The sequence below is a fragment of the Mixophyes fleayi genome, chromosome 7, assembly GCF_038048845.1.
Source record: "Mixophyes fleayi isolate aMixFle1 chromosome 7, aMixFle1.hap1, whole genome shotgun sequence".
Lineage (NCBI taxonomy): Eukaryota > Metazoa > Chordata > Amphibia > Anura > Limnodynastidae > Mixophyes > Mixophyes fleayi.
Genome location: NC_134408.1, coordinates 115,336,814 through 115,364,510, shown reverse-complemented (window position 1 = coordinate 115,364,510; position 27,697 = coordinate 115,336,814). Strand labels below are relative to the sequence as shown.

The following is a 27,697-nucleotide window of genomic DNA, read 5'->3' as shown; positions in this document are numbered from 1 at the left end:
TAGAGTCGGACGCAAAGTCCAATTTAGGCGCATCTAACCAAAAAACACTACCACGCATGTGCAGAAAGCTCCAAATCTGCCTGCATCTTGGACGCAATTACCACTTGCGACAGCTTGCAATTCACTACGAGAGAATGGGAGGAACACGGAATTGTGAAGGCGTGACCATGTAAATGCATCCTAGTCGCAGTGAGGCGCAGACACAACACACGTCAAAACAGGGCTAAAGCTGTGCGGCAGGAATTAGGTGGCGCAAGCGTTAGCTGGCTGCAGGAACTGCTCGCAGCTCGATAGGGTATTACGAGTGGGACACAACTGGGGTTTGCTTGCAACTCCTAATACCCTACCAAGCTGTGGCACACTCCTACGCTCCTTACACGGACTTTGCGTCCGACTCTAAATGGGGTCCATAGTGAGGAATTGGGTTGTGAGGAGCATTCAGAATGAACATTTGCAGATAATAGTCTATTTGCAATTTCCCTTGTGATTCCATAGGCATGGGGTATAACAGTAGATATTTGTTTTCACAGCCTATGCAATGTTTACATTAGTCATCCCTTCCCATTGCGCGTGAAAATTATATTTCCCGGGTTGTAATCTGCTATCTTCTGATTGGCTGACAGCACTAAGGGGTGTGTCTAAACCCACAGATTTCGAAAGTTTATACTCGGTGGTTTACTATGGGCCTCATAACTTAGACGGGAACATGAACCATCTCCACTGAGCGTCAGTCAGGAATCCAGTTACCATAGTAACGGGGACAAGTCAGATTCACAGGGTCGTTCGGGAAGTTTGAGTCTATCCAATCCGCGTACAGAAGTACAAGTTCGTTTTATGGGCGTGTCAGTGTCGTAAGAGCTCGCCGGTGATTGGGCGAAGCTTTGTAGCGATTGGTTATTCTGTTTGGCGGATGAGGCGGGCTCGGCAGCGCCATGTTGACTGTTATCAGTGACAGTTAGTGAAAGTATGGACGGGACGGCGGAGGAACAACGCAGAGAGAAGGTACAGGCCGGGAGGGCGAAGGTGAGACCCCCCAGTGCTGTAGAACGTTGACGTTACACGTGTAGTTACAGACCCTGTGGTTTCTTAGTAGACGTCCACTATTGTCTCTTCACTGAAAACTTTATCTCCCTCTTACCTCTTCTTCTATGACTCTGAGCTGACAACGATGCTTACTGATTCTTGGTCCTTCTCCAATATCAGCAGATATTAAAACTATTAGCTATAAAAGGATAAAAAAAAAACTTACCAACTATTATCAATACATGAACAGCAAACACCTCCATCAAAGCCTATCCAAGTAACCCCCCTCAAGAGCCTGTCTATAATCAGCCCCCAAGAATCTGTATATAATTACAACCCCACCAGCCACAAGAGCCTGACCATAACCAGCACCCCCCCACTGCAAGAGCCTGTCCATAACCTGTTCACCTGCCAAAAACAACAAGAGCCTGTCCATAACCTGTACACCCGCCCCCTCAACGACAAGAGTCTGTCCAAAACCTGTACACCCCCTCCCCCTCAACGACAAGAGCTTGTCCAAAACCTGTACACCCCCCCCCCCCTCAACGACAAGAGCCTGTCCAAAACCTGTACGCCCCCCCCCTCAACGACAAGAGCCTGTCCAAAACCTGTACACCCCCCCCTCAACAACAAGAGCCTGTCCAAAACCTGTACACTCCCCCCTCCCCCCCCTCAATGACAAGAGCCTGTCCAAAACCTGTGCACCCCCCCCCCCCCCCTCAACGACAAGAGCCTGTCCAAAACCTGTACACTCCCCCCCCCCCCCCCCCCCCCCTCAACGACAAGAGCCTGTCCAAAACCTGTACACCATGTCCCCAATGACAAGAGCCTGTCCAAAACCTGTACACCACGTCCCCAATGACAAAAACCTGTCCAAAACCTGTACACCCCCCCCCTCAACGACAAGAACCTGTCCATAACTAGTATACCCTGCCCCCTCAATGACAAGAGCCTGCCCCCCCAACGACAAGAGCCTGTCAATAACCAGTACACCCCGCCCCCTAACGACAAGAGCCTGTCCATAACTAGTACATTCCGCTGCGCCCCCTCAACAAAAGCCTGCCTATAACCAGTACACCCCGTACACAACAGCAAGAACATGTCCATAACCAGTACCCCCCAACAACAAGAGGCTGTCCATAACCAGTATGCCCCCCCTCCCAATGATAAGAGCCTGTCCATAACCAGTACAGCCTCCAACAGCAATAACTGATACATCACTTATAACCCATGTCTTTAATTAGATTTCAAGTTTCATATTATGCCAGAGTTGGTATTATATTGTACACAATTTAGTTGAAACAAGTCTGACACAAACTTGTTCTTTTCTGTGCTGAAAATAAGGCGCACATGTTTTCTGTTTTGTTTCTAGCCCTAAAATACTTAGGGCTAGATTTACTAAGCTGCGGGTTTGAAAAAGTGGGGAAGTTGCCTATAGCAACCAATCAGATTCTAGCTGTCATTTATTTAGTAGCATCTATAAAATGATAGCTAGAATCTGATTGGTTGCTATAGGCAACATCCCCACTTTTTCAAACCCGCAGCTTAGTACATCTAGCCCTTAATCTTTTTGCTTCTGGATTACTGTATATTCATTGACATGGCTGCAAAGATTATGGCAATTTCCTTCAAGGTCTAGGCCATAAAATAAAGTGCGTTGAATGGCCCTCCTGTTGAAATTGAAGCTAAAATCTGGAAAAAAGTGTTGCACGGAAGGGTGCACCCTATTGTCTTGTGTTTTCTAGTCTTGCAGCAACTGTATTTATAAAAAGTTACAAAAATTAAATAAATTTGTGTTGTGTTTTTAAATTGCTGGGGAGTAGGGTTGTCCTCCTGATGTGTGGTATTTTTTATTATATTTTTAATTTTTGGTATTGTTGGTGGGGATTTATTTCCATTTTACCTGCTTACTAGCCTGATCTCTTACTTGCATAGTTGCCTTCATCTTAAAATAATATCCAGGGACACTTTACAGTGGTTTTATTGCATGTTACATGTAGTATTTTCTAGGTGGACCTCTGCAGTGTGATCTCTGAACTTGGTTACTTGCATTCCATAAATATTACTTTTTAGAGAACATGGAATGTTAATTGCATTTAGAATAAAGGGAATTGCACTGTAGAGTTGGCCAACACAGAAAACATGGTCATTTCCAGGGGCATGACTTTCCGGTGACAAATCTTTAAAATTTTGAACTATATCTGGAAATTGGGAACAGTTGGCTGCTATGTACACAGCCATTTTTCAGAGAAATCACAATTTTATTTAGTTTTTAGCTGTCTCATCAAATTAATTCATCTCGTTGGACTGGTGTCTTTCCAGAACCTTTTGAAGATTTGTGTCAAAATTGCACATAGAAATCAAAACATGTGGTCTCCACTGTTGTACTAGCCAAGTTAAGGGGCACAAATTCTAAAAACATTGATCTTTTTATCTTTAGAGTATGGCAAATGGTTTGCAGGTGTGAATTAAAATTCTGTTCTTGGTGATGAAACGCGTAGAAGTATAGTTTGGCAGTTGAAGTACATGCTGTTTGAGCCACAACTTGAGTAATAGAGTAAATCAGATGGTATATATGTTCCTCCCACCTGGTGGTAACTCTTATGTGATATTCATTACTGATACATGCCTTGTCATTGTCTTTATCTGGTGTTAGTATTTTTAAACCACAAAGAAGCGTTTTGTAATAAAGCAATAATATTGCACTATGAAGCGCCCACTTTCTCTTCTACTTGGGTCGCGTGTATATATGTATGTGTTCTATATAATTACACACACACACACACGTTAGTGCACTTCATTTGTCATCCTACCTATATGTGCGGATAGTGAGTTATCACCCTGGTTTAATAGTTAAGCATACAGTTGCTAGAAGTTCTTAGCAGATGAGATTCTCCAAATGCCTTCTTTTGATATGCAGCTTCCCCTTTATTACAATGAACACGTTTTGCAATGGCTTAAATTAGCCATATCAAAAGTGTTTATAAAATTTCGCTTTGAGAAATGAAGTTTAAATCACATATATAATGCAGTTATGATATAAGGCTATGCCACTTACCCACTATGGTCAACCACATTGGCAGTTTATATATAATTATTTTTTAAATAGAATGTATGAGTGGCCCTGCCTTTCAAAGATTTAACTTTAAACTTGTGTAACTTTGTTATGTTTAGTTGTTTATTCCAAAATGTTGATGTGTATTATGCATTTGTTTGATTTGAGGTCTTTTGTCTCTGCTGCACAAGTGGTGTTTAGCTGTGCAATATTTAAACAGGTGTACATATAAATCTCTAATCCTTCCTAAGCAGCTTATGTCTTAGCTGTAGTAAGATGTTTGGGTTACTGCTCTGGTTTCATTTGCGACACCTGAATTTATCTATTTTTACTTCTTGGTTTACCAACAAATCTGTTTTAGTTTTGGATTATTTTGTTTGGCAACTCGGCCTCTTTGAAGAATGCACGTTTATGGAAACCATTCATTTCTATCCACCCCAGCCTGTCGAATCTGGTCCCTTTTAGGGGCATTTTGTTCACACTGAACGATTTGATACTATTGTTCTTCTTTTGCTTCCATGTACCCCTGTTTGTTTACTAGCAATGACTGTCCCGGTTTTGTGGCCCTGTTACCTGTTCCTCACCTACCTGTCCTTGTATCTTTCATTCACTTTCCTGTGCAGCTTGCTCGTTTCAGACAGAGCAAATCAAAAGGGGAAAGCTCAAAGACGCAGAAAAAGACGAAGAAGAGGAAGGGTGAGATTGTACGCCCGAATGACGTTCCGCCGGAGAAGGACACGCTAGTCAAAACAAAATATGTAGAAACTGATCTGACACCTGGTGCTGGACACAACCCCTCAGAGGTATGGTTTCATGTCTCTGTTTCCAATTAATAGGAATGTGTCAAAATACCATTGACACCTATGCAGTACTTACTAAAAGGTTTTTCCACTTTGGGGAGCCCCTCCTTCGGTATATGAGGCACACCACCCCTCTATAGCAAATAGTCCAGAGGGAATCCCCCTGTTCCCCAGAGCCAAAAGCTAGCTCACATTTTTCTATTCAGGAGGGGTCTCATGTTTTGTTAAGAAGGAATTGTCCATAAGTATATATAGTTGTTTGCACTTTTTATTTTCATTTTTTAATTTTATGAATTTTTCTATATTAGACCAAAATCATGTAAAATAATTTTCTTTAACAATAACCAAACACATTAAAAGGGGGGTATTCAATTGTTCCTCCGGGCGCCGCCGGAACGAGCGCGTTAAAACTATTACCGTTTATACGGTAATTACTCGCTGAAATTCAGCGAGTAAACTACCGTATTAACGGTTTTTACGCGCAAGTTTACCGTATAAACGGTAATAGTTTTAACGCGCTCGTTCCGGCGGCGCCCGGAGGAACAATTGAATACCCCCCTTAATCTAATTTAAAATAGATACGTTGTAAGAAATGGTAAAACCTTAAAATAATAATAATATTGCTCCTTCATCATCACCCTGCCCCATCATCTCCCATTCATTGTTTAAATCAGAATAATTAACTCCCTCCATCCAGAAGGTTATTGTTAACCCGTTCAATCCACAGTAATTATCAACCCCTCCTTCCTGCATCATTTATCCCAATCCAACATCATTAACCATTGCATGAATCATGAACACCTACATTGTGCATCACTATTAACCCTCATGCGTTAATCTGTCATCTGATCATTAACTTGGTTACCCTTTATTATTGTACATCAGTTACTCTCTGAGTACTAACCTGTCACCACGCAGCCTGAGCAAGTTTCTATTTGGAGCTCCCGAATGCTGGCCTTGTGCCTGGCATTCTAGGGCCTCATTTAGGTAGCGCAGGGTTAGCGAAGAGAGCCATGTATAACCTGCCTGCACCTCCGTGCTCAGTGTGACACAGCAGCTCTTGGAAGAAACGGACTAGTGCCCTGACTAATGCGGGGCACAGCTTCCCAGGAGTTAGCCAAGTGGCCCAATTTTTAGGTGCCATGGTTGTCTGGGTTTATCAAGCCCTGCAGTAATTAGACTCAATTTTTAAATTAGGTTAAGGAAATGTAACTTTCATTGTATAGAAATTTACGTTGGATAAGAACCGCTTGGCACATCAGTCTGCCCATTTTTTATTAACCTATGGTAACCTCAAACCCTATTTGGTCCTTTAATCTTTGTAAGGATATCCTTATGTCTATCCCAAGCATCTTTAAATTGCTCTTCTGTCTTAGCCTCTACCACCTCTGATGGGAGGATATCCCCTTTATCCACTACCCTTTCTTTGCAGTAGTTTTTTCTCAAATTTCCTTTGAACCTACTTCCCAGTTTCAGTGCATGTTTTCGTGTTCTAATATTTTTCTTCCTTTGAAAAATGTTTCCCTCCTGGACCTTGTTAGAAACTTTCAAATATATCAAGGGTTTTATTGTATCCTTTTCCTTTCTCTGCTCCAAACTATACATATTAAGATCTTTTAGTCTTTTCAGGTAAGTTTTGTGCTGTAGGCCTTGGACCATTTTAGTTGCCCTTCTTTGTACAGTCTTTAGTGTATTTATATAATTATGGAGAATACTGTGTACCGAACTGAACACAGTATTCTAGATGAGGCAGTACTAATGACCTAAACAGTGGTATTATTACTGTTTTCTGCTACTGATTCCTCTCCCTATGTAACCAAGCATCTGACTTGCCTTTCTCATTTCATTGTTACATTGCTTACCTGCCTTTAAGTCACCTGAAATAGTGAGTCCTAGATCCCTTTCCTCCTCGGTAGTTTCCATTATAGCGCTATTAATGCTATATTTAGCCTTTTGGGTTTTTGAGACCCATCAAACTGCAGTTGCCACTCTTGACCATTCCTGTAGTCTACCTAGATCATCAATCATTTGTTTTACCTCTCTTGCTGTGTCTACCCTGTTGCATATCTTTGTGTCATCTTCAAAAAGGCATACTTTCCCTTCAATAACATTAGTGATGTTTATTTGCTGAGCTATAACTCTTAAAAGAGCTGTGAAGGAAACAACCACTTGACGGTAGTAGACGTAAATGTAATACACCTTTACACATGGGGAAACGGAGCACAGTAGCCCAAACACCATATAATGGAACCCCAGCCTGATCCTAGCTATAATGGGTCTTGGAGCTGCTTGCTCTCATTCTCATTCAAATGTCTTCTTGGTTAAGGACAGAGTGAGCCGCTGAAGGCGGGGGGGGGGACAGGACAGAGTGACCCGGTGAAGGCGGGGGGGGGGACAGGACAGAGTGAGCCGGTGAAGGCGGGGGGGGGGGACAGGACAGAGTGAGCCGGTGAAGGCGGGGGGGGAGGACAGGACAGAGTGGGCCGGTGAAGGCGGGGGGGATGACAGGACAGAGTGGGCCGGTGAAGGCGCGGGGGGGGGTACAGGACAGAGTGGGCCGGTGAAGGCGGGGGGACAACAACAGAGTGAGCCGGTGAAGGCGGGGGGTGGGGGGGGGGGGGGGGGGCAGAGTGAGCCGCGGGGGGGGGGGACAGAGTGTGATATGGCGAAGGGGATACAGAGTCATATGGTGAAGGGGTCGAAATACATCTTGCGTTATTTTGACCCAACTACTTACAAAACGGGTCTACCCGGTAATTATTTTGCTTTAGGGGTGCCTTGGAAAATTATGGTGACCCTAAGGGTGTCTAGAACTGAGATAGTTTGGGAACCACTGCTCTAGTCTCAGACTTCAAGTGTGCCCTCAAGACTCATTTCTTTATTCAAGCCTATTAGCCTTCCTCCTAACTGCCTTGTCTAAGCTTTCACCCCCCACTCCCCCAATCAATACCACGTTTTGCAATGTCACCAATAAAGATTTAAAAAACCACTGATCCAAAAACAGATCCTTGGGATACTCCACTGGTAATCTTTCCCTCCTGTGAATGCACTTCATTTGTTATAACTCTGTTTTCTATCCTGCAATCAACATCTTATCCATTCAACCATCTTAAAATCCATTACCAAGCTTTCAAGTTTATTTAACAGTCTGTGATGTGGGGCAGTGTCAAAAGCCTTACTAAAATCCAGATAAGCTACATCTACACCCCCACCCCCCCTTGATCTATTACTTTAGTCACCAAGTCAAAAAGTCAAGAAGACTTGTTTGATGTGATCTCCCATAGTAAATCCATACTGTTTGGGATCCTATAAGTTACTGGATTTGAGATATTCTACAACTCTTTTAGGAGTGTTTCCACCAATTTCCCTACTACTGATGTGATGCTCGCTGGGCTGTAGTTGCTTGCCTCTTCCTTGCTTCCACTATAGGGCACTGGCACTACATTCACTCTTTTCCAGTCCTCTGGAATAACTCCTGTAGCTAGTGACGGAGTATGAATATGATAAAGTGCTCCACCTATGCAATTTGGAATTGATTGACTAAAAGTCTGTAATAGTATTGGTATGTGTAAGTCACAAATTCAAACATTCAAATTCATTCCTACATTGATTAAACATAATCTCCAGTGGTTTCTATCATACATTCATACATATGATTTTATTTGTTATGTATTGGATTTGTTATTTTAATACTATGCATTAGATGTTATTCTGTCTTTAAGATAAATTGCAGTTTGGCACATGGTGTAATTTTACCATTTTTTATAACTGCTATATATTATGTATTAACCTTTTATTTATATGGTACCTGAAGATTACTTTACGGAGTGTCATAATTTGCATCAGTCCCTGCCCTAGTGGAACTTACAGTCTATATCCCCTACAGCATACATACACACACTAGAGTTAATTTTGTCAGAAGCTGGTTTACTGATGTTTCTTTGGGGTGTGAGAAACATATCGGAGCAAACACTGGGAAAGCCTACAAGCTCCACGCAAATAGGGCCCTGGTTGGGATCGAACCCATGGCTTCAGTGGTGTGAGGTAGCAGTGCTAACCACTGTGCAATTTCTTTTTTCTGGTTGACAGAAGCAGATACAGGATTCAAAATCTTTGTACTAAATAACTTTTATTCTCCTTTGGTAGATAAACCTGGAGTGCAGCTCATTGGTTGTATCTGAGTGTTGGGATATGTCAGATTTGGAAGCCAGACTTGAACTAAACCAGGATGACATTGATAGTTGTGCAGAGGATCTCTTAGAACTTCACACACCACCGGAAGATACATCGTCATCTGAGCTCCAACAGGTTCTTAATTTAGTGTGTTTTACACCTCCTGCTAATACCCAAGTGAAAAAAGTTAAACTTAAAACTGAAAGTCGACTTGTCTTGTATGGTGCTCTAAAGTCACATTATATGATTTGCCCGTATACAGAATCCTGTTACTAAGTTTTCTGACCAATACTGACATCAACCTAACTTGAATTTTAAAACTAAGCTGAAGGAGTCTAAGTGATGAAACCTTATATTTGTAATATCTGGAAACCATACCTGTCCTATTCACTAAAACTACAGGGAACTTAAGTTATGGTTAATCGAATCCTGAATTCAATTCTTAATCTTTTACCTTTAAAACAACATTGGCGTTTGTTTTTTTTTTTAAATATACTTCTATTGGTTTTTGAATAAAATTAATAAGATGGGGGGGGGGGGGGGGGTACAGAAGAGAGAAGGAAAGGGGACACAGTCTCAAGTGAATAAAGAATACATGCCGCTTAAAGAGACATAACAAAAAGATAAAGGGTGAACTTTACAGTGAACAAATGATCAAACTAAGAACCATTATAATTATGTGGAGGAGAATTCAAACAGGGACAGAGACTAGACGGGAGGAGGGGAGGACCAGGGGGATGTTAGTAAGGGTAAGGTGAGCATTTAATATGGAGCTTGATCCTTTTACTGGGAGTGAGATTGGACTATCATCATAGTGTGTGGTCCAGGCAAGCCATGTGTTGGAAAATGAATGGGGCGGTCATGTATTATGCTGTCTTTTAAAACATTGCACAAGGATTTGTTTGGTTGTGGTGAAAACAGACACACACTTTTTGAGTTTCTAGTTTAATTTTAGGGATACAGTAGCAGATGTAGTCTTTCTTTTTGAACACTTAGATGCTGCTGAGTCTTTCACCTCCCATTTTTTGTTTTCTGTAGTACTTTAAGTAATGCTTTATCTTAAGAAAGCAGTTTGATTTTGTTATTGCCATTTTGCTGTGGCAGTGATACAAATAATTGTCTTTGTAGGAATTGCAAACTGCTGTTCACAAGCGAGATAACATCATAACACAGTTATCCAATAACTTGCAGCAAGCTCTACTAAGCCGAAAGGAGATAGAAGAGGAGACCTTGTGCCTGTCCACTCAGATACATGCAATTCAGCGTCAGCTGCAGGATGTGAGTATTACCAATGTCAATCTAAATATTATGGAACGTGTCCTTATGAAAAGGAACACAGTGTGCACTAGTTTAAGCATCTCCTTGGCCTCTTGTGTAGTTGTATGTATTCTATTTTTTTTGTTGTTTTCTCAATAGCCTCTTAATCAAGTGCCAGGAATGAGTATCTGAAAAAAAATGGTAGGTGGTTGTTGTGTTGTGATGGGGTTTGTTTGTTTGCACGTCATATTCTATTCCACCTAGGGAGTAGGAAATAGGGGCCAAAAATCTGTAGTTACATGAGTCCCGGAACAGGTGAACCATGAAGCCTGAACCATAGGGTCCATGTCTCGTTAAATTTGGGCAGTGTCAGTGAGGAGGGCAGTGATAGCCTCCATTAACGAGATGCGCCATAATCTATTCACCAATTCTGGTTTGGTGAGGGAAAGATCCTTTTTTCAGGATCTTTGCATAGATGTTGATTGGTGTTTATTAAAGAGATTGGCCTATAATTAGAGTACAGCGTGTGTTTATTGTCTGACTTGGGGATAACCGTGATCTTTGAGCAAGTGGTGTCCAAGTGGAAAGCTTCGCCATCAAAGATACGGTTGAAGAACTGTACCAACCTGTGGAGACGCACAGAAGCAAAGGTTTTATAATAACTCATTGTTTGTCCGTCTGACCCAGTGCCGTGGAGGGCTTTTGGGAGCGAAGAGAAAGTTTGATCTCCTCCTCTGAAATATCATCACATGGGGCAGAGGCCTTGGCCTGACTGAGTTGAGGAAGCTTATACGAGGCTAGATAGACTGTAGAGTCGGCAATATGCGAATGAGTGTCCCTAGAGGAGGGCAAATTGTACAGCTTATCGTAGAAGTCACAAAATGTTTGGTTAATGTTCCTGGGATCATAGATCAGAGACTCCCCTCCCCCCCCCCCCCCCCTCCCCCCCCTTGGAAGCCATGATTCTTAAACTAAATGGATTTGTGGATTGTGGTGGGGTACTGGTTATCTCTGGGATTCTAGAACACTTGACCTAGGAAGCTGATCTTTTTTGGCGGTACGTCATGAAGATGGTGGACCTGGTTTACAGAGAGTCTTCCTGTTCATTCCTTGCATATGTTTTCCCACATTTTTATCAAAGCGAAGGCTGCCTGTAGTATGAAGGGCCTTCAAGCGTTTTTTTATTTTATGCATTCCTCCACTTCCGTTGAGGATGGCTTTGGTACACTGTCTGTTTTCTCCCTACTGCTGTAGAAGAAACAGGAAGTTTTGTACTCTGTTAAATCCCTTTCTCTGAGTCTATTGGGACACAAACTAACTTGCCCAAGAATGCATGCTGTCTGCTGTTCTCTGCTTCTCTTCTTGCCTTCTTGCTGGGCTGGTAATAAACTGAGGGGGAATAGGTTAATAGGGACATGGAGGAATCCAGACTGTTCCCTGAAACATTGGTGTGAAACGTGACCTAATGTCGCCCCCTTTCCCCCCCTCCTTCCCCCCCCACACACACTTCTGCTGTTTCAGCAAGTGATTTAACAGTAAGTAGAAACATTTGTAGAAACTCCATTGTTCTAGTACTGGGTTAAGTTCTTTTGAGTTCTTTTTATTTAGTTGTGTATTATCTGTTTTTAATATTATAGGCTTCGATGGTTCTTAAAAACAGAAGTCTGGAGACACCGGTGCCTGATCAAGACCAACAACAGTTAGCTGCAATCCAGAGCAACCTCATGGACCAGACAATATGCATGAGTCAATTAGACAAACAAGCACAAGAATTGGAAAGAGAGTTGGAAACCTCAAAGAAGGTGAGAATAGTTTTGGGGACTAATAGTTTTTGTTGAGTAGAATTATTTTACTAGTCTAATGCCTATGTTTGTTTAGAAAACATGCTTCTTAGTAGGTGAAATCCTGGACGACCCCTCCTTTTAGCTCCTCAATAGGACCACTTTGCCACTTTCCCAGTATAAAAAATTATTATTAAAACGCCTCAACTGTGCAGCAAAGGCGGTAATCCCCGTACATTGGCGATCTCCTTCTACTCCACCATTAAAAGGGTGGCTTGCAAGGTTGGAACTTTTCAGGAGTATGCAAGACATCATCCTGTCCTCCGTCGACAAATGTGAAACTTTACTGCGCCACATGGGGCAGCTGGTTAGAATTCACAGGTTCTGCTGAATATATTTCCATACTATCCCTCGCACCTTGAGGTTGATTGGCATGGGTCCCTACCCCATACCACTTACACTATGCCTAGTGGTGGACTTTGAGAGACCCTGAACCCTAACTCGTCACCTACATTACTCCTTACACACTCTTTTCATTCCCCTCTGCCTTCCTATTTCTTATTTTTGTGCCTTTCTCCCGACTTTCTTTGTCAAGAAGGTGATATTATGGGCTTATGCTAATGTTTCTATATTTATTTTATGAGTGTTGCTTATTATTGCCCGTTTCACAAGGTTTATCTGTAGTTTTGATTGAGTACTCTACGACCCCATGTGTTTTACACAATTATGTTTAATAGTACATGATTTGTTAACCGTGTTCTTCAGCCTTGTTCTACATTTATATGTCTACTTCTATTCTATGTTGCTTGTTGTAAATGTACGTTTTATATTTCTTTCAATAAAAATATATTAAATTTAAAAAAGTAAAACTAAAAGCATGTTCCACAACACCGCACAATTAATAGCTCAATGTTTTTCAGACTACTAAAGAAAAAGATAATCAAATTGCAAAGCTTGAAAACTTGATGCAGGAGCAACAAAAGAGACTTGAAATCTTGCAAAAGAAGCTCGAGATGTCTGAAGATTCTGTGTCCCATCTGCAGCAAGAACTTTCTGATAGAAATCAGGAAGATCTAAAACCTAAAATGTCAGTGTCCATTCATGCAGAATCTGTGTCTTCCATTGATGGAGATGAAAAAGGCGGTGCACAACTCAGACCTGGTGTCCATGAAAAGGACAGCGTTGAATCTCTTACTGCGTTAGTTATAGACTTGAAAGACAAACTTGCAGAATCTGAGACTTTTCGAAAGAGTTTACATGTTAAAATTGAAGACCAAATGCAGGAATTTGAAACTGAAAAATCCTCTTGGGAACAGAGACACAAGGAAATGGTTGCAAGTCTTACTCTTAGGTTACAGCACGCAGAGGAGATTGCAGCTCAGGACAAGCATGAAAAGAATCGTCTGAACCAAGAGCTCCGTGATCTTAAAGACAATTTGAGGTCAGAAATTGAAAGCAGTGCAGCACTGAAACTGCAGCATGAGGCAGACTTACAAACATATGTTCTGAAACTGCAGAGTCTGGAGGAAGATAAAGCAAAGTTGAGTCAGAAGATGTCCAATACCTGGAAAGAGGACCATGAACAGATACAACTGGTTCAGAATGATTTGAAAGCTGACAATTTTAGACACGAGTTGGAAGATCTTAAGAAGACCCTAAGCAGAGTCAAAGCCCAGAAGGAGCTTGAGAACTCGCAAGGTGCCCAGCTTCACAAAGAGGAAGATGAACTAAATGCTGCTGCTCTGTCCATGACGTCAATGGATAAGTACTTGATTCCCCGTTGTCCAGATAAGGTGTTTGAACTGTCCGATTGCCATGAAGATTCTAGTGAGTACAGTCGACTTGAATTAGATAGTGACTTTATATTGGAACAAACTTTAAACTCCACCGTAGAAGGAAATGTTAATCTTCTGTCTTCCCCAATGCCCATTACTGGTGTTTTAGCAGACGGTGCTTCTCTAGGGACACTTTTGGATCCAGAGTCTTTTGCTGTCTATCTGTCTAACAATGTGGAATCTCCTGCTGAAAAGGTCGAGCCAAATCTTGTGTTTAGTGAAGATATAGTTCAGAAATGCACTTTTCTCATGATGCAGCTTCAGGACAAAGAACAGCAGTTACAGAAGTGCTCAGATGCCCTTGATGAAGCTATATGGAAATGGAGAGAGATCACAGCTGAACTCACAGTTACACAATTGGAACTGGAGAAAGAAAAGTCAATCAAGAAAGGATACTGGGATGATCAGCAAACACTATTAGAAGATCTAAAATATGAGAGAGATGAATTAAGAAAACAGATCTCCGAGCAGGGGCAACTTCTGAAAGAGGTGCAGGAACAAAAGTTTTGTACAGAGGAACATTTATCACTTTTTGTAAAAGAGAAAACAAATTTAGAAAGTAGATTGTGCCTTGTAGAGAATGAGTTGGAAAAGGCCCTTGAGTTAAATAAAAATCTACAGACTAGCAACCTTCATCTTAGCCAGAGTTTGCAGGACTCTGAAAAGGTAAGAGAGCGTGAATGTCAAGAATTTGATAATAAACTGAACTCAAGAGGCCTAGAGCAGCAGCTGCTACAAGAGGCAATTAAGAAAAAGGAAGCGGAATTCACCCATAAAGAGGGGATCTTGCTAGAGGAAATGTCTTTACTAAAGCAGATGAAGGAGGATCTAGAAAGCAGACTTCAAGAAGAGGTGAGTTGAAGATGTTTCATATTAGGTTAACCACAATACAAGATAAACATTTTATGAACGTTTAATGATGGCTAAAGCTGTAGGCTGGTTTTCATGACAACTCTGTTACAAATGTCTTTATAATGCAATACGTTCTATCATTTAGTATGTGTGTAAGGGGAGCAATTCATATGGTAACGAACACATAATTAAGAGCGATTTAATCACACCTACACTTTTAATTGGATTAATTCATAATGTAATGTGTATTCTATTTGGCTGTTGCCATACTGTGTGTGTTTGCTCTGCAGAAGGATAAATAGATGGTGGATTAGGGCTTCCTCAAGTCCCCTGCTGCCTAGAGTTTGAACAAAACAGATTCCTTTGCCAGGTGCAAATCTCCTCTTCTAGTTTTTCATGAGGATAGGGTGGCCAGACCTTCCATCCAACCCAAGGTTGTGCTTTGCAGAATTATGTGCATAGAATTTAGGATGCGTGCAGGGCTGAGGATCTTTTGGTCCTTTATGATGCACACAAGCAGGGTTGGCCCACTTCTAAAATTCATTTGCTAGATGGATTGCGTCTGTAATCTGTCAGGTTTTTAGAGGGGCATGGCAGCCTGTTCCTGAAAATCTTAGGGCTTTCTCCACCAGGCTGGTGAGTGCTTCTTGGGCAGTATGGCGCCTCGGCTCAGCAGCTGTGTCGGGCGCCTACCTGGTCCTCTGTTCATACTTTTATCAGAATGTACACATTCAGCCAGGGATGCCCGTTTTGGGAGAAAGGTGCTTAGTGTGTGTGTTTTTTCTTTTCTTTTGAGCATTCTTCTCCCGTGATTGCAGATTTGGGGCGCCCCCAATGGATGCCTGAGAAAATGGTATTTTAATACTAAAGTTAAATCCTTTTCTGTTGGGACACCGGGTGCCCATCCTTTACACTCTGGCTTCTCCTTTGTGTGACATGTTTGTTTTTGTTAAGGAGCTTGCTATTCTTTCTTCTTTTTTTCTGTTTGGTGGTTCTTTTAAATTCTGTAAGGCTTAGTTAAACATAAACTGAAGGCCTAACAGGAGAGGGGGTATAGAGGAGGAAGAGCTACAGACAACTGTTAGAGATTTAAATTGCCCGCATGTCTGGATCCTACACTATACCCCAATGGACTAAAAAAGAAGAAGCATTTAACACAAGTATAAAAACCCTATTTAAAATGCAGACCTACTGCTGCCAAAGCTCTTTGAACTCAAGTATGGTGCTTTGTTCCCTTGACCCGCAGGGAGTATCGCACCAAACAGATTCTGTCACCGCCACCGCCCAAATAACGCCACTATCCTCTTGCTGTATTCATGAAATACAGCTCGGCAGATATGCCCAAACGGGTACTCCCTTGGACACTGCATCACCAGGGGGATTTTTTTTTAAAAAAACAAACTTTTATTAGGTTAAAGGGAATAGAAGTCTGTGTTTTTTCTTGATGCCCTGCTTTGTAGTGGCTGAAAAATAACCAGTTGTCTTTGACCCTCTGGCAGAATTTGAGGAAGGGGTTTCACCGTAAGTACCATAAGATAAACAAATGTAGTTTTCCCCTGTTTTTGTTTTGGAGGCAGTATTTGTGTTTAAATTATTTCCTGTACTCCTAGACCAAAAAATATGATTGGCTTGTCTGTCTGCAGGCTCAGCGTCTGAATGCAGACTATCGCATACGCCTAGAGACTTCTGGAGAAAATGCAAGGGAGCAGGTTACTTTATTAAATCAGGTATTTGATGTGATTAGACTTATTGATACGTTGGAAGACTTATTGATGCTTTTAGTTCTCCTGCTTTTTGATGAAATGATTCCTATAAAATATAAGGGTTTGTTCCCTGCAGGAGCATAAAACTGAAATAAAACTTCTAAAAGACAGTCATGATAAGGAGCTGAAAAAGATTTATTCAGATCTGAACATAGAAAAACAGAAACTTCTGGATGATCTTCAGTCACAACTGGAGAGAACACATCAAGCTAAAACTGAGCAGACTCTTCAGCAGGTGCAGGTATGACAAGCTACTTACAGCTTGTAGAATGATAACTGTTTTCGAGTGCTGATTAAGTTGAATGGTTTATTGCTACATTTCCAATTTTTTTTCTAACCCTATAGAAAATTTAGAGTGATATATTTAATCCATGGCAATTTATGTTTTAATCTTTTATGGCAGTTTGTCTAATTTTGATTCTGTTGTATACTCCTGTCACCTTTGCAGTCTACACATAACATGGAACTGGAAGCTTTGCGTCTTAGCTTGAACAACATGCACACAGCACACCTAGAACTGAGTCAGTCAAACCTACAGAAAGAAAAGGAGAATGCCCTAGTGCAGCTGCGGGAGACATTGAATGACAAACGGGCACAAGAGGTGGCTATTCTTCAGGGCAAGCATCAGTTTGAACTGGAGCATCTGCGCGATCAACATAATCAAGCATTGAAGAATTTACGAGATGAGCTTTCACAGGAGGTCTTACGGCTGCAAGAACACTCAAAAGAGCTTGAGCTGAACAATCAAAAATGTGCAACAGAAACTTTGGAACTACAAGAAAAGTATAGGAAAGAGAGAGAGACTCTGCAAGAGCTTTATGAACAGGAGAAAGAAGAGTGTAAAAGGCAACATGATCTCCATTGCCAAGAGGTGAGGCAGCTTCATGATGAACTTGCGCAGGAATCGTTGCAGCAACTTGAGAAACACGCAAGGGAACTTGAGTTCCTACAAGAGGAATGTGCTGTGAAGGTGTCAGAATTGCAAGAACTGCATATGAAGGAAAAAGAGGAGTTGCAAGAACTTCATTTGCAAGACAAAGAATTGTGGGAAATGCAGCGTTCCCAAGAGATGGAACAGCTAAAAGAGAAGCTTTTACAGGAGACTTTGCGGATGAGAGAGCAACTTCAAGAGACACATTCACAGGAGATATTGCATTTACAAGAGCAGCATAATAAAGAAAAAGATACCATGGAAGACATACATGTTCAGGAAAAGCAAGAGTGGGAAAGGCTGCAAGACAAACATTCTCAAGAGATGAAACTCATACGAGAGGAGCTTTCAGAGGAGACTTTACAGCAGCATCAAAAACATTTAAAGCATATGGAGTTGCAACAAGAGGAATATGCAATAAAGGTGTTGCAATTGCAAGAGCAGTATAAGCAAGAGGTAGAAGTAATGGAGGAGAATCATATTGCAGAGAAGCAAGAGTGGGAAAGTCAGAGGGACCAATATGTCCAAGAGTTGAGGCAGCTAAAAGAGGAGGTTTCACAGGAGACTTTAAGGCGGACTGAATTGCATTTGAATGAGCTTGAGCAGCTTCAAGAGCAGTATAAGAAAATTGAACCATTTAGGGACCTTTATGGTCAAGAGAAAAAGGAGTGGGAGAAACAGAATGAAGGACAATCGGAGTTGATAAAGCAGCTACAAGAGCAGATTACAAGTAGAACGTTACAGCTGCAAGAGGAGCATTCAAAGGTGATTAAGCAGCTTCAAGAGCAGCATAGTAAGGAGATGAAAGAAGTCCAAGAGCAGCATGTCTTGGAAATTGAGGAGTGGGAGAAAAAAAGAGACCAGCATTCTCAAGAGTTGGATATTCTGGTTAATCAGCATTCGCAAGAGCTGAAAGGTATTGGAGAGGAGCTTTTACAGGACTACTTGCAAAAACAAGAGGAACATTCTAAGCTCATAGAGCTTCTCAAAGAAGACAACTCAAAGGAGATATTGTGTCTGCAAGAACAACATAGTATGGAGATGCAGAAAATGAGGGACCTTCATGCACATGAAAGAGAGCGGTGGGAGAAACAGATTTGCCAGCATTTCCAACAGACGCAAGGTAATAAACCTCTGGGGAGCTGTCTCACACTGCTGTAAAGTTTTGAGCAGTTATGTGGTACACTTATAGAACTTAAGGATCCTTCAGGAACAGCATGATAAGGAGTGCCATGCAAAGGGAAAAATGTAGTGGGGGCAAGCAGCATTCCCAATAATGAAACTATTTTGTTAATCTCCACCTGTCTAATCCATTGACTAGCAGTCAGCATTTATAATAGTTGTAATCAGATAGCAAACTTTATATTTAGTCAGTTTGAAACTTCCCAGATGTTACCTCATGCTGCAACTGCTTACATATCTAGTGTCGCACAACATGTGTGTTATGTGCTTTCAGAGGGCGTTTCTGATTTGATAACAAAGTTCCTTTTTAAAGGAAATGTCAAATCTAAATACCATTTGCAGGTGTAAATTTACATTAGCAGATGAGCTGCAATAACTGTTCAGTATTGTTTTTAAACCTGTTTTGGCAGTAATAACTTGTAATCTGCTGTGGTGAGATACATCTCCTATGTGATATTCTGTTTTGACAGCTGTGGGAGATGACCCAAACTTTGTTGACCAGACACAGACTTCTCTGCTTGAAGTGAATGAAAACTTGAATGACTATCTCGTACAGCAGAAACAGGACCAGGTATTGGACTCCTGCACTGAATATTGCAGTTTCATAGATAAAATATTAAATCACACTTTCTTTGACTGCTCAGTGTTTCATGGTACTAGTTATAAATGTCTCCTAACAGGTGAAGAATTTACAGTTTGGCTACAATGAGCTGAAAATTCGGCCAACTGAAGAAATCCAACTTTTCTGGTCTCAGATTGACAGCTCTCGAGCAAGTCGCCAAGAACTGAATGGTATACTTTACCTTAAATATATTATAGTGGGGTGTCAAATTCAATACTTTTATGTCTTTCAGTTGGTCTCTTAAAGCATAATGCAATTATCTGCTGTAACATATTCTGCTTTAGAGCTCAAAGAGAAGCTTATTGCTCGCTCTACGCAGTTGGAAGAGATTGAGAAGATGAAGCATGACTTTGAGCAAGAGCGCTCGCTACTTAAAGCTGTACACGAAATGGAAATGGTGGAGCTTAGGATTTACTTTGAGCAAAAGTCTAGAGCTGCAGAAGAGACCTACAGAGAGGAGCTAAAAATATTGCATCAACGGCTGAGAGAAATGAATGATGAGGAAATAACTATTGTGAACAGGTTGGTCTTGTATTTTGTGGAGAAACCATTACAAAGTCATTAAAATACAGTTCCTAATATGTTATATTGGGGACACAGGATGATAGGTATAGGCTATTCTTCCTGGAGGCTGGACACTAGTAGGGAGAAAAAGTAAATAAACTCCACAACCTGCAGGATGTAGCCCGGTATGATCCCACAAAGTCAGGTGTCCTTAGGAACAGGAACGAAAGCCTAGCATAAGGGGCCTATGGTTTTCTTTTACCTCACAGGCACTCTGTTTCCTAACTATCTTGTTCGTTAACCTCTCCAGCCACAAGCAAAGTAGGGAGAGGTTAAATATGTCATCATTGTAGTGAGGCTTTACTATGAGTGAAGCACAACTATTTATCCTAACAGATGGGTGTGCTTTCCCTTCCACCATGCAGACAATGAACCTGCTGGAACACCTCCACTCTTCCTCAGAGACTAAGCGTAACCCCCAACTTCCCTCTACTGTGCACTCTTTCACAAGCTCACAGAGCTGCTAGCAGGTCTAGATACCAAATTAAATCTGATCTTTTAAGGATGCAGATTACAAACTTCTTCTTTCCCTATTTCCCCTTGTGAAAGTTTATAGACAAATCCGTGATGGACACTTACCCAAGTGTAGAGAGCAGCAAAACCAAAGATGAAGAGGGAGCACAAGATGATTCTGCAGCACTCAAATCGAACAAGTCTCGGCCATAGACTGATTCCATTGACCATTTTATTAGGGCTTTGATTTTGTCCCTGAATATTAATGACTTAAGTCCAAAGGGGAATTAATTGAGTGTGTGGTCACTTCTAAGCAGCAACTGCTCTGTTTCTTATTCCCACTTTGCAGCTCATCATTGGCTTTAGATGATTCCTTTGAAAGTGAAAAGATTGATCTTCTTCAGCACCTGACCGACCAGCTGGAGCACCACAAAGTGAGTCCAGTGTGTAGCTACAAGTTACTGAAGGGATTGATTTTACCCAGACTTGACTTGTTTACTTTGCTGCTGTCTAAAAAAAAAAAAAATAAAGAAAAAATTAATTCATGACCTTTGTCTTTATGTATAGGAAGAGCTCTCATATTTACGACTTCAGTCTGAGGAGAAGGAGAAGCAAGATTTACACAACCTACATGCTGCTCTTACTGTGCAGTACAAGGAGGATGTATTGAATATGAAGATGGATCTGTCTGATAAGTTCACAGCTGAGATTGAGAACTTAAAGAAGAAGCACTGTCTGGAGCTAGAGCAGCTGCGAGCCAAACTATCCGAGGAGCACATCAAAGGTGGGATCTCTGGCCTATATAGAGAGGATTATCTAAAAGAGTATTGAAAGAATGATGATTGGCAGGTATATTCCAATGAGAATGTTATTTGTTCGCCCTGGTGGGTCCATCATCATCGGCAGATAGAGATATAATATATACTGGTGAAGATGATGATTATTGGCCGATCTATTTCTCTCCTTCAATTTACCATGTGCTGCTGATGCAGTCTTGTTAATAATGACTTGTAACCAAGACATTAAGTTATTCCAGATCTTGCCAGAAACCACTAGTTACGTTGTATTGTCCCTCAGTACTATGGCTTTTCTTTTTTATATACTTTGTTAGCTTGTATTTAATACAGCGTAACTAATATGTTATTCTCTGACATAGGATATTATAACCATTTGGCTAATAAAACAAGTGTTCGTTCCACAGCTCATGCCATTTAAGCCTATTGCTACTTATTTAGAAAAGTGATGGAGAAGCAGACCTCCTAATGTTGGTCTATAATTTCCATATGAGGTGGAGGAATGCCCTGATAATGTGTACTCTCGGACAGCAGTTTGTCAATGCGGGTTTTACCTATCTTTTATCACACTTAGGGGCATATTCAATTAGGGTTCCGGTGGTTACCGCGGAAAATGCGCGTCATTGCCGGTATTACGGTACCGCAATAACGCAGATTTTCGTACGCAACCCTATGAGCTGCGAACGAAAATCCACGTTATTGCGATAACGTGGATTGAATTCGCGGCCCGTTCCGGCGCGATCCCGCGGACCAGAATTGTAATTGAATATGCCCCTTTGATTTTAAATATTTTGCTTGTTTTTAAGAATTATATCTTACAGAATCAAAACCAGATTTTATTCAGAACAAATAAATCTCATTATTTTAGATTCCCTATGAATATAGATTATTTTGATTACATAAATCCTTTATTACAAAGGGTAATGACATATCCGTTATATTTTTTGGTATTCATTACTGTTGCAGATGGACAGCTTGACCTATAGTTGGCATTGACGCAAGAAATGTTTTCTGTGTCAATGATATACTGAAGACTCCTTAAAAAAACAGCAAAAAAAATCTGAAAATCAGCCGTAATTGCAGCAGCGTTCTTTTTCTTTTTTTTTTTTTTTTTTTTTTGATTGTAAGTTGATTGTTTCCTGTCTTTGGTATTTTGCTTGGTCTGATTGTGGGTAGATTTTACAACACACAAGGGGTGATCTTATTTTTTTTTAACTCGCTTAAAGCCTTTGGGTTGAATACATTATTTTGATTCCTCACTTACATACAGTAAGTCTGACTTTAAAAATGTGACTGTCTACCCCAGCTATACATGTTATTCTCCCTTAACTGAAGTGAGATCGGCCAGCTGTATTCATTTCAGATATTTTCAGAAGACCGCATGTGTGTTAAATCTTCCTGTTCAGAACTTGTTGTATGATGGATTACGTTATTGTTACAGAAACAGCTTGTTGATTTGTGTCTTAAAAGCTGATTCACAGCGAATATTGTAATGTTTATGTTTTGCAGAGATAACATGGATACACCTTCAGAACACCCAGAAAACAGACTGGCAAGAAAACGAAGAGATTGAAAATACTCCGCCTTTGGGAATTGATTATCATAACCAGGACTTTGGTGCACCACATGTTGCAGAAGTGGAGAGTTTAGCCATGTCAAGCAGTGATGATCATGTGTTCTTCACACAAGCAGATAAGGCAAATGTGAGAACACCAATTATTTGTATGTGATTTAAAGGAAGAAATTATATCATGTTCACTACAGAAAAGATGTCAAAACTATTTTTTGTTGACTTATAAAAGTCAGTTTTTGTTTAACACAGACCATTTAAATAGGTGCTTGTCTTATACAAACTTTGCTATTTCTCTGTTGTCCTATTGGGGAACACTGCGAAACATTGGGGCGTAGTAGGTGGTCCTGTAGTCAAGGGCACGTCAAACTAAAAGTGTTGGGAGGATAGCTCCAACTCTAATATGCATTCCCCCCCTATAGGAACTATCACTTCAGTCTATTTTAAGTGCCCTTGGAGTTGGGCATGTGTTTTCTCTATCATCCAGTCTGGGGGACACTGCTTACCATGGGTTGTGGAGAGGAGCACAGGAGTTGGCACCTAGCTAGTTAATCTTTAGCACTGCTGACAGACCCCTCCCCTCTACAATCCCCCCGCCTGTTCCCCCTCAGTTTTTTTTAGGTGCCCATGGAGTTGGGCAGTGTGTAGCTTCTGCATGTATTTTTTACTTTTATTTCATTTATTTTTAACTTTTATATAGGTGGCAGACCTGGGAGTGTGTTCTATTATAGAGAACACACTCACAGCAGAGCAGCGCAGGCAGTACCCTGTCATATGAGAGCCAGAGGCTCTCACTGACAGGGAGAGAAGAATAGGGTGCCTGAATAGTGAGTGACAAGCAATCTCTCCGAACCGCTGTCACTCCTGGAGCCTCCCCGATAACCGGCGCTGCCACTGCAGGCATAGAGCGCCGGTTATCGGAGATTACAAATGCCGGCGGCCATCTTGGGTCCGCGGAGGAGAAGGGGGCCATACCAAGATCCCCCCTCATACATAGGAGGGGGCACTGGGGTGCTAACCGCTGCGGAGACCTCAACTCTTGAGGTCTCCACTACTCTGCCACATACCAATTTTATTTTTTATCAAACAAACGGAGCAGCTGCAGAGACAGCATTATCAGAGGGAGGGGGGGAGCTAAGACATAGAGCTCCCCGCCTTCCAGAGAGAGGTGGTTTAGCCCGGTCTTCTGGCACCAAGGAGAAGCCCGGGAAGAGGACACAGATCAGAGGGAGCAGGCACCAGGACACTACTGATGGACTTCTCCCCTGTTTGGCCTATGGGCTAAGGATCTGATTTACTTAAACACATATTGCTGTACTACAAAGTGGGCTAGTAGGGGTTATATTGTAGTTCTCCTACTTGCCTAAATATTATATTGTGTTTAAAAAAAAAAAAAAAAACATTACAAGTACAACTTTTATGACAAGATTAGTTGATTACTTGTTTTTTCCCCACTATTCTCTCTACACTCTTTCTCTCTACAGCTAAATCTAACAATTTAAGTCTGCGTGATTGGTGTGCCTTCCTTTATAAAAATGACAGATAAAGGAAAGGGCCCTGTAGCAAAATATTTCACATGTTCAAGATGTAATGTTAAATTACCTTGTGGGCAGAAAGACCTGTTGGCGCTCTGCTCTGTCTGCGAAGCAGGGGTCCCCCCCGCGCAAACCCAGCATATTTCAGCCCCACTGACGGAGGAACCGACCTGGGTGGCCTCCCTGACACAGTCGGTTTCCTCTTTAGCACAGATGGTTTTACAATCCAATCAGTTGCTATCTAGTGTGGCAGCCTCCGTGATTAATAATGCTAGTACTCCTGTGGGACTCCCGGCTACCTCAGGTTCTATTGGAACGTCTATACCAGGACCTTCCTCATTGATTACGGCCCAGGCCCCTGTTCCCACAGAACCAGCATGGTCCCGCAGCATTTATTAAGGGTTTGGATAAACTAAACCAGTTACTTGAATCCCCAAACATCCCGCCTGCTAAAAGGAAGCGGCCTAGATCCGCTTATACCCTTATGGTCCTTTTAGACTCTGAGGGGTTTTCAGAAGAGGAGGGGGAAATAAATTCTGATCCTGACCAGGTTCAACCTTTTGGAACAGGAAAAAAACACTAAAAGCCAATTTATTGATGATTTGGTTTTAGCGGTAAGACAAGCGTTGGACCTCCCAGAACCGGAGGATCCTATTCCTAGAGACAGAAGTCTCTTTAAGAAGGCCAAAAGGAAGGCTATCCGTTTTCCCCCTTCTGTAGAACTGAGATATTGCAGAGGGAGCCTGGAAACAGCCTGATAGAAGGTTCTCTTCCCTGTATCCGTTGCAGGAGGAAGATGTGGCTCGCTGGGAGAGTATTCCCAAAGTGGATATTCCAGTAGCCCGTTTGGCCAGACACACTTTACTACCAGTCCCAGGTTCAGCAACTCTGCAGGATGCCAATGATCGCAGAGTGGAATCCCAGCTGAAATCTATATTTGTGGATGCGGGTTCTTCCTTTAGACCCACATTTGCTTCAGCTTGGGTTGCTAGAGCCATGGAAGCATGGGCAGACCAACTGGCAGAGGCCTTACAGGACTCTGATTTACTTCCCCTGGCTTTGCATTTGAAAGAGGCATCAGGGTACCTTTATGAGGCGGCCCAGAACACAGCGTCTGTGTCCTCCTCTATTCAGGGTGCATCTATTTCAGCAAGAAGAACGTTATGGCTGAAATCCTGGGATGGAGATGCAAAAGCAAAAAAGTCAGTTAAAACCATTCCTTTTTCAGCAGCAGGTTTGTTCGGCCCGGAACTGGATACTATGATTTCCCAGGCAACAGGGGACAAAAGCACTTCTTTGCCGGTATTCTCAAGTAGGGGCCGAACTCCTCGGGTCAGCTCCTTTCGTCAGCCCTTTAAGGGGATCTCCTTGCCTAGAGGACAGTCATTTAGAGGTAGACAACCAAATGCTCGAGGCTCCTCTGTCAGGGGTAGATCCTCGTTTGCAGCTAGGCGCCAGGCCTCCAAGACACAGGAGAAGCCTGCGTCCTGACGACCACTCTACTCTTACGGAAGTGGCGCCAGTGGGGGGACGTCTGTCTCTGTTTCGGGAACAATGGGCAGCGTCATCCCAAGACCCTTGGATTCGGGGCATTATATCAAGGGGGTACATGATAGATCTGCTGGGTCCGGTACCACATTGTTTCTTTGTAACCTCGCTACCCCGAGATCCAACAAGAAGACAGGCAATACAGGCTTGTGTTGCCTCTCTTCTTTCGCAAAGATCATCTGCAGGGTTCCAGACAACCAGAAGGGACAGGGCTTTTATTCAAATCTGTTTCTGGTCAAGAAGCCGGATGGGTTCCTTTTGACTCATTTTAAACCTAAAGAACCTCAATGTGCACTTACGGGTGGACAGATTTCGGATGGAATCCCTGAGGTCAGTAATAAACAGCTTAGTGAAGGATCAGTTTATGGCTTCCATAGACATAAAGGACGCATAACTCCACGTTCCCATTTGGAGCGACCATCAGTCTCTCCTAAGATTCACAGTGGGGGGTCCTCCCACTATCAGTTTCGGGGCCTTCCATTCGGCCTCTCCACAGCTCTGAGGGTCTTCACGACGATCATGTCGGTCATGGCAGCGTGTCTTCACTTCAAGGGAGTTCAGCTCGTGCCTTATTTGGACGATCTGCTCATCAAATCCTCAGAGATTTGCTTACGTCAGCACTTATCCCTCACCTTGGCAGTCCTCAAAAGCCATGGGTGGCGGATCAACTTAAAGAAATCCCAGATGGTTCCGTGTCAACGCATGGTCTTCCTGGGGCTTATCATGGATACCAGTCGGCAGAAGGTGTTCCTGCCTACGGAGAAGATCAGTTCAATCCGGGCTATAACAACTCTGGTCTTGTCCTCTTCCAATCCCTCAATTCATTTGTGCATGAGGCTGCTTGGGAAGATGGTGGCCTCCTATGAGACGATCCCCTATGGTCGGGCTCATTCTTGATGCTTCCAGTGGGATCTGTTACGGAAATGGTCAGGATCCCACATACATTTGGATCTCCAGAGGATCTCGCTGTCTCCGGGGGCGAAAGAATTGCTCCAGTGGTGGCTGAATCGGGATCACATGGGATCACATGTCGGTGGGCAGGTCTTTAGCTCCATGGTCATGGATCATCATGGATCATAGCTACGACAGATGCCAGCCTGAGAGGCTGGGGGGGCGGTAATCCTGCACCTCCGGCTCCAGGGAGGTTCAGGAATCAGCCTTATCAATAAACGTGTTGGATTTGAAGGCAATTCATTTAGCCCTTCGGGGGTCCAGTCCCTCCTCCAGGGCCACCCTGTCAGAATTCAGTCCGACAATGCCACGGCTGTGGCATATGTCAACAGGCAGGGAGGAACCAGGAGTGCAGCTGCAATGGAAATTGCAGCTCAGATTTTTGTTTGGGCAGAATAATATGTCCCAGCAATTTCGGCAGTATTCATTCCAGGAATAAAGAATTGAGAGGCCGACTACCTAAGTCGAAATCAAATGATGCCGAGGGAGTGGTCACTCCACCCGGAAGTATTTCAGTCTCTAGTTCAGAGGTGGGGTCTTCCGGATATAGATCTCATGGCCTCCAGACACAACAAAAAAGTTCACAGGTTTTGCGCAAGGGCAAGAGGCGGTGGCAGTGGACGTCATGACGATGTCATGGGAGTTCAGGTTGGGATACCTGTTTCCCCCGATTCCCATGCTTCCTCACGTGCTCAGACGAGTAAGGCAAGGAGGTCTGCCGCTAATTCTAATGGCTCCCTCATGGCCACGCTGAGTGTGGTACGCGGACATAATCTCTATGGCGGTAGAACAAGGATTTCGTCTTCCGTCACGAGACGACCTTCTTCAGGGTCTTTTCCGTCACCAGAATTTACCTCGGCTCAGTTTAATGGCATGGCTGTTAAAGCCAGCCTCTGGAGAGCTAGGGGTTTTTCCCCCAGTGTAGTGAAAACTATGATGCGAGCTCGAAAGCCAGTTTCGGCTCGCATCTATCATCGAATCTGGAGAGCTTATATCAGATGGTGCGAA

General features: G+C 42.4%; 1 protein-coding gene across 1 annotated transcript in view; it reads left to right on the top strand.

Annotated features, from left to right (window-relative positions):
• Nucleotides 1–917: 917 nt before the first annotated feature.
• The window catches only part of PCNT (pericentrin), a 104,497-nt gene continuing 77,717 nt past the window's right edge, over nt 918–27,697 (top strand). Inside the window, exons 1-15 of the mRNA XM_075180444.1 lie at nt 918–1,023; nt 4,702–4,881; nt 9,025–9,186; nt 10,180–10,329; nt 11,946–12,110; nt 13,010–14,776; nt 16,420–16,503; nt 16,616–16,780; nt 16,988–18,593; nt 19,123–19,223; nt 19,333–19,444; nt 19,559–19,796; nt 20,641–20,725; nt 20,859–21,075; nt 22,595–22,788. Of these exons, the coding sequence (XP_075036545.1) occupies nt 967–1,023; nt 4,702–4,881; nt 9,025–9,186; nt 10,180–10,329; nt 11,946–12,110; nt 13,010–14,776; nt 16,420–16,503; nt 16,616–16,780; nt 16,988–18,593; nt 19,123–19,223; nt 19,333–19,444; nt 19,559–19,796; nt 20,641–20,725; nt 20,859–21,075; nt 22,595–22,788 (5,283 nt within the window). The 5' untranslated portion in view covers nt 918–966. The remainder of the gene's footprint in view (nt 1,024–4,701; nt 4,882–9,024; nt 9,187–10,179; nt 10,330–11,945; nt 12,111–13,009; nt 14,777–16,419; nt 16,504–16,615; nt 16,781–16,987; nt 18,594–19,122; nt 19,224–19,332; nt 19,445–19,558; nt 19,797–20,640; nt 20,726–20,858; nt 21,076–22,594; nt 22,789–27,697) is intronic.